The following is a 6,892-nucleotide window of genomic DNA, read 5'->3' on the forward strand; positions in this document are numbered from 1 at the left end:
TCCCAACCCTTGCCTTATCAATGTTCTTTCAACTTTACCAACGATTTGATTATCAGTAAAATCAGCTTGTCAAAAACGAATTAATTATATCCATATTAGTGCTGACCTCAATTTTAACGATGAATGAGCCCCAGAACAATTTGTAGTAGTAATTATTAGCGAAATAATTTCTTATTTTATATTAAGTTCTTAACAGAAAACAAATAATCTAATTATATTTAGTCCGAAGTCATTTTCATTATCAAGAGTAATCGCCTTTCAATCAAAATATAATTTAAGTAGCTGGGACCAAAATCAAATACAATTAAGCAGAATGAGAAAGCAAGTGTAGAAATTTGACTACTTCATCATATTATAAGTTTATAACGGGCACTACTCTACCTAAACCTCTGGTAATTCAACTTAGGGACCATGTAGCATAGGTACCTAGCAAAAAGAACTGCTCTTAATTAACTAAGTTAGATACATATATATATATATATATATATATATATATATATATATATATATATATATATATATATATATATATATATATATATATATATATACGCAAGATTTTATTGGCTATTAGAGCTTCTTGATTTGCTTAGAGTTACAATATGGAATTATGCCTAACTAAGAGTTTAAGACATCTGAATCTAGCGCAGTTTTTTTTATTTTTTATTTTTTAAAAAAAATCAAAGATTAGGATGATGATGAGATTCACCAATAATGCCTGTAACATAGAAGAATGTGAGATTTTTTTTTTAAACAAAATTAAACTACAACCAATATCAAAATATTAAGTGTTAGTTTGTATTAGTTTTTTTTTTTAGTGAAAAAGTATTTTTTTAATAAAATATTTTTATTTAATTTAAAATTTATTTGGATAGAGTTTTTTAAAAAAATTATTAAAAAAGCAAATTAGCAATACCTTATTTAAAAAAAAAAACAAAAACAAAAGATATTTATCTCGTTTTAATTCTTCTTATTGTTAACCACAAAACACGCAAATTTAATCTAAAAGAGTACAAAACAATCCAAAAAAATTTAGTACAGGTAAGTTTTACATGTGAACTGAGGTGCGCTTCAACTTTTGTCTGGATTAGCCTTTAACTCTATTGATAGTGCTTATTTACAATATCAAAATATAAATCACTTTTACTTTTGGCATACTAAAAATTAGTGTATTTAAACATAAAATAGTTAAATAATATGAATCACTTACACCTTTTTGATACAATAGAAATCAATATACTTTGGTATATTTACATTGATTCTAATTTTATAGTATACTTAAAAATAAAAGTGAATTGTATATTCAAATGGATAGAGTCTACAGAAGCACTTCCAACTTTCAAACCCCCCGACATTTCAGTTTACATGCTTATTTAACTCTCTTATAGCTTAGAAACTAAACATAAGCCCTGATATACTGGTCTTCTCTTAAGTTTTAGTAAAATTGATCTCAACTTCCTTAAAAACCCACTATTACACCTCTTATAAAATATCAATATCATACTTTTCTTAAAGAAAAAGAAAATTGACTATTGAATATAATATCATCAATTTTCAAGAGAAATTTGCATATAATCTTACAAATCAATAGAGATTATATGTAACATCGCCCAACTTATAAAGCAAATGAATGAAATTCATCTTTCCGTTTCCTTTTTATTAGTTAAAAAAAATGTGTGAAGTAATGTTAGTTATGATGAAAATGTCCCTCACTGGTAACACGTCGAAGCATTTTCAAAGATCTTGTGAAAGCACTTTCAGAGTCTAAGACCCCGCAGAAAAATTGGAGAACAATCATCAACACAACAATCGAACTGAAGAAGGTGCATTCAACGTTTGAGAGCAAAAAAGTATAAACGTTATACCTCCACGAGAAAAAGATCATAAGAAACTATCTATGCATAGAGCATATGGTACTAACTGACAGTGCAAACATGCTAGAATGAGAATAAAAATTGATGCATAAGTAGGGAGACTAAAATGCAAGCCAACAGAAAATAACAAACAAGGAAATTTGAGTAAGTGAATTGCATAAATATTAACATTACTGGGAAATTCTTTGGTGAAGAGTAAAATTTGATAAAGTAAGAAGATTTTCAATAAATTTGTAGAGAACGTGTATTGCACATGATTTATTATTTTATTTTATTTTTTGCAACTCTTTCTATTATAAAAGAAGCAATCTTCCCTCTTCATTGAAAGGTATAATGCAGTATAGCATTACTCACATTAATCAGCTTTACATGCTTATCCGTCCAAGTAGACCAAATTCCATTAGACAAATGGCTTTCTTGAGATAATATATCAAGTGAACAAGCAAAATAAAATAGCAGACAGGAGATGTAAATATTCAAAAACTAAGGATAGATGGTCCATATATGTCCATGGAACTCAAGCATGACAAGGCTTCTAGTGACCATATTTCTGAAATTCCCACTCACTGTTATCTGTACCAGAACAGAAAGATAAGGTCAGCATTCAGCAAGAGGTGCAGTTTTTGAGTTCCATAGCAGAACAAACATATAGGGTAAAAATAATTAGACCCACATACCTAGAGGACATACTTGACGGGTCTTGAGCCATCGACTAATGCAATGGAAGTGAAAAGCATGGTTACAAACCCCTGTATAAAGTGAGAGTTAAAGCCAGAGCAAGCAACATTATGAGTAACTCTTCATATGCTAAGCAGAACAATAACAGACTAGAGAGACAAACATGATAACAGAATGGCCCATCAATAATTCTATAAAACCCTGATTGTTCGACCCAAAAGATGGGAGAAAAAACTCTAAGGCATAATATTTTTGCGGAGGTATATCCAATCAAATTGCATAGCCAAAAAGTACATCCACAGTTAGCAAACTGCGAGATTATACCTCTGAAGAGAAATATTTTAAAAGCAAACATCTGTTAAAAAATAACTGGTGCATCTGCACAATAACAATAACATGTAGAAGGTAAAGAAACCAATGGACAAGCATAGAAAGGCAATCAAAACAGTAAATTCTCAATTTCTCATAGTCTAAGGCTCCAAGCCATGGCTATCAAGGACATGCAACTAACTTCAAAATGCATTTGAAACAGAAAATTTGATATTTTGGTTCAAACTTTAAAGATGAAGGATGACTTTCCTTTTATTTTTAGGCAAAGGATGAATGATAAATTATCAACCATTCAAAGCCGTTATCTCATACCAGTAGAATGATAGAGGATATGGACACTATTATAATCAAGTATGCATTGCATACCTTGATAAAAAAAAAAACAACATACAACTATGATGCCTCAGTAACAATTGTTACTATTGCCATCGGTTGGAAGGTCAGAAAAATGCAACGTACTTTCCATGAAGCATGCCAATATGTTTATTGTTCAACTTTAGGGATGTCACTGATAATATCAGTTCCTAACTTCCTATAAAGAGATACAAGTTTATTTCTTTTAAATGAAATCTTTGAATGTATATGCCCTCAATATCGATGCACCAAAAGATGAATTACTTCAGTCAAATAGATAAAATAGAGGAAGATCAAGTATTTTGAAGACTAACTCAGTTAAGCTTACATCCCAGCCTAAGTGGCCATCACAATCCACACCTTTGGAATTAAACGAAAACAGCAGAATTAGATTTGAGGAATACTCATGACACATCACTGTATCAAAAATCAAAAGCTGTTTCTTTTTCCTTGGCATTTCAATTCCGAAAACTACTTCAGTTAATTCGATTTGAGGAATATTCATGACACATAACTGTATCAGCTTATGTATAAACTTACAAAACTAACCAAACTAACTGAACACTAGCTTACTTTAACAGTATAGCTTATTTGTATGATAAGATTCACTCAATCTGATCTAACATAAACCCTAAGATGAGCGGAGAAAACATTATTTCACACTGAATCAGCAATTAATGTTTAAAACAGGAAGAACAAGATGAGAGTATGGTACGGAAACATTACCCCAAGCCACAGTGCATTCCTCGCTAGTGGCACTAGCTTGATTAGCTTGGCACTCGATACCTAAAACCACCAAACAAAAATATTTTAGAAGTGAAAGATCATAAATCGAAGTAGTTGAAGTGAAAGAAGAAACTTACAGAGATCCATGATGTGGTTTCTGCAGATGGCACAGTTATCCACAACAATATCTGCAACCAATAACAGAAGCGCTTGATATTGATAATTTCAAAGTGCGAGATAAACGTACAAAAAAAAAGGAAAAGTTAGGGTTTAAGGAAAACGAACCCCAAGCCCATAGAGCAACGGCGTTCCACTTCTTGATCTCGAAGCGCTTGGGCTTCTTGGTGGAAGGGCCGGCGGCGCTGCTGGAGGGCTCGCCGGCGGGGACCATAGGAACATCGGAATCAAGTGTCGCCATTAATCTCTTTCTTTCTCTGAATTCTGGACTGTGCTGTGACCGGGATGAGTTTCTATTTGAGTTGTTTCTCGAACTTTTTTGCAACAGAATCTACGGTCGAAGGCTCCGTGTAATCGTATGTTTGTGTTTTTTAAATGTTTGTTTGGTAGCTATTAAATTCATAAAAAATTTTTTTTTTAATGTATTTAATAAATTTTAACAATAAAAAATAAAAATATTAAAAAATATATATTTTTTAAAAGTTATAATTTATATTTTTTTAAAAAGGTTTTTCTTAATTTATATAATAAATAAATAAATAAATAAATATTTTTATTTTATTTTATCAAAATATAGTTAATAAATAAATAATTTTTTAATATAAAATATTTAAACATAAAATTATTTTTATTTTTATAAAAAAAGTTTAAAAAAATTATTAAAAAATATCTTTTTATAATAACAACATTCAAACAAATTTTAAATACTGAGAGTTTAATTTTAACGAAATATAAAGAATTTTTTAAAATTATTTAATTAGACGGATGTATTTAAATAATTTTTTATATAATAAATTTAAAACCTAATTATTATGTTGTTTTTAGCAGTTATGTATAAAAAAATAGGATAAATAAGTTATTTTTATAATTAAATTTAATTAATTCATTTTATATGATTTTTTATTGTGTCAATAACTTATTAAATTAACTTAATTAAATTTAGTTATTAAAATTATTTGGTTATGCTGCAACTCTGTAAAGTTTTATCGGATGTCCCCGAAGGGACACAACTCTGTAAAGTTAATTATAATATTTGAGAGTACATAAAATTAAATGTTTTTTTTGGTGACCCATTTAATCTATTTACGAATTCGCATATCTTTCTCTTCTGGAGCCTTTTTTTGGTAGGCTCTTTTTTAGACCTTTGGTTTTCGTGACATGTTTCTTGACCTATATTGTATTGTGTACTTTGTATGAGTATGTGTATGGTGATTAAATGGGTTGGGCTCACATGGTCCGTGGGTCTGATATTAGGGAATACCAGTTACTTTAACAACAATATCAAGTCCAACAAAAAAAACAACAATATCCAAAATTTAAAGAAAAAGTACCAGAAAAAGAGGAGGCATAATTTTTTTTGAAAGAAAGAACAAGTTCAATACATAAAGTGGAGCATATAATTGTCAAAAAAAAAAAAAAAAACTAAAGCAACTCTTATGTCATCTCTGACATATTGGAGTGGCAATGGGGCAGGTAGGAACAGGTTTTTGCCCTACCTGATCCCGTCCCACCCTACAATAACTCCCATTGAACCCACATCACATCTACTTGCGAGTAGTAAAATGTTAAATCCTGTTTCGTCCCTGTTGATACCCGCCCCCTACTCGCCCCTATAATTATTAAAATCTAACAAATAAAATTAAAATTTAAAATTTATATAACCATCATTATAAACATAACATAAATTAAAATAAAAATTTAAATATAATACAATATAATTAATCATTTTACTAATTTTTTTATATATATTATATATACCGAGGCAGGTAGGGACGTGTTTAACCTAAACCCGCCCCAATGCGGGGGCGGGTAATTACTCGCCCAAGCGGGTAGGGGCAGGGTGGGTACCCGCGAATTCGGGTAGTATTGCCACCCCTACCGACATAGCCATCAACAATATGAGTTAGCTATCACACCATTCTTTAGAACAACAAAACAACCTAGCAACAGAATCTACCATATCCGTTGCCTTGTTTTGAAAGATGACTTCATTTCTACATATCTAGATATTCCATATAACTGAAAAGAAGCCAACTAACTATTTTTTGCGGAAGTCTTTTTTTAAAGACAATGTCCTCCAACTTTTAAAATGTTCTTCTATTGTACCTGGGATGCTCCAAGCACGTTCCACATCAGTAATCCATGTGCACCACACCAGCCAAGCATACTCACAAGTAACAAACAAATATTGCATAGATTCAACTTCCTTATTACACATAACAAAAATATTATCACTCTGTTCAACGATATTCAATCTACTTAGTCGATCCTTTGTATTAACCCAGCCTACTAGCACAAACTAAGTAAACAACTCAACTCGAGGGAGAACTAGTCATTTCCGGATTCCACTTGTTTTGTGTCTAATATTATGATCCGTTAAGGTCTTTTCCTGTAATACTTGCACAAATGAGTTAGTAGTATAAATATTTTTTTTTGTCAAATTTTTATACCACTCTATCTTGTACGCTTACTATCAATCTCACAGCTTGCAAGATATCAAGCAATTGATTCAAATTTTTTGTCTCCCATTGACAGAGTTCCTTCCTTCATTGGAAGTTTTAAACTCAATCTATCCCATCCCAAAATTCACAGTCTCCAGTTACAGATCTTTTATTATTTGAAATCAAGAAGAGTCTCGAAAATGAGTCTTTCAGCTTTTCTTCTCATAACCATGTATCCTCCTAAAATATGGTTAATCTACCATCCTCTACTTCCATAGCAAGTCCGTCAATTATCTTTTCTCTGACATGTTA

At 30.7% G+C, this 6,892-nt stretch overlaps 1 protein-coding gene across 1 annotated transcript; it reads right to left on the minus strand.

Annotated features, from left to right (window-relative positions):
- Nucleotides 1–2,191: 2,191 nt before the first annotated feature.
- LOC130969290 (RING-box protein 1a) lies at nt 2,192–4,493 on the minus strand. The gene is made up of 5 exons (XM_057894949.1): nt 4,248–4,493; nt 4,100–4,150; nt 3,963–4,022; nt 2,552–2,623; nt 2,192–2,447 (listed from the first exon to the last, which is right to left on the minus strand). Exons 1-5 carry the CDS (start codon nt 4,378–4,380, stop codon nt 2,410–2,412), a joined length of 354 nt encoding a protein of 117 aa, XP_057750932.1. The 5' UTR covers nt 4,381–4,493; the 3' UTR covers nt 2,192–2,409.
- Nucleotides 4,494–6,892: the final 2,399 nt, after the last annotated feature.

Source organism: Arachis stenosperma, chromosome 3 (genome assembly GCF_014773155.1).
Source record: "Arachis stenosperma cultivar V10309 chromosome 3, arast.V10309.gnm1.PFL2, whole genome shotgun sequence".
Taxonomy (NCBI): Eukaryota; Viridiplantae; Streptophyta; class Magnoliopsida; order Fabales; family Fabaceae; genus Arachis; species Arachis stenosperma.

Excerpts from the sequence above, each read along its gene's own strand:
- LOC130969290 (XM_057894949.1), bottom strand. The coding sequence starts at position 4,380 with ATGGCGACACTTGATTCCGATGTTCCTATGGTCCCCGCCGGCGAGCCC. Across the intron at positions 2,624-3,962 it reads GGAATGCACTGTGGCTTGGG|GGGTTTGTAACCATGCTTTT; the intron begins GTAATGTTTCCG and ends CACTTTATACAG. Across the intron at positions 2,448-2,551 it reads CCGTCAAGTATGTCCTCTAG|ATAACAGTGAGTGGGAATTT; the intron begins GTATGTGGGTCT and ends GTTCTGGTACAG.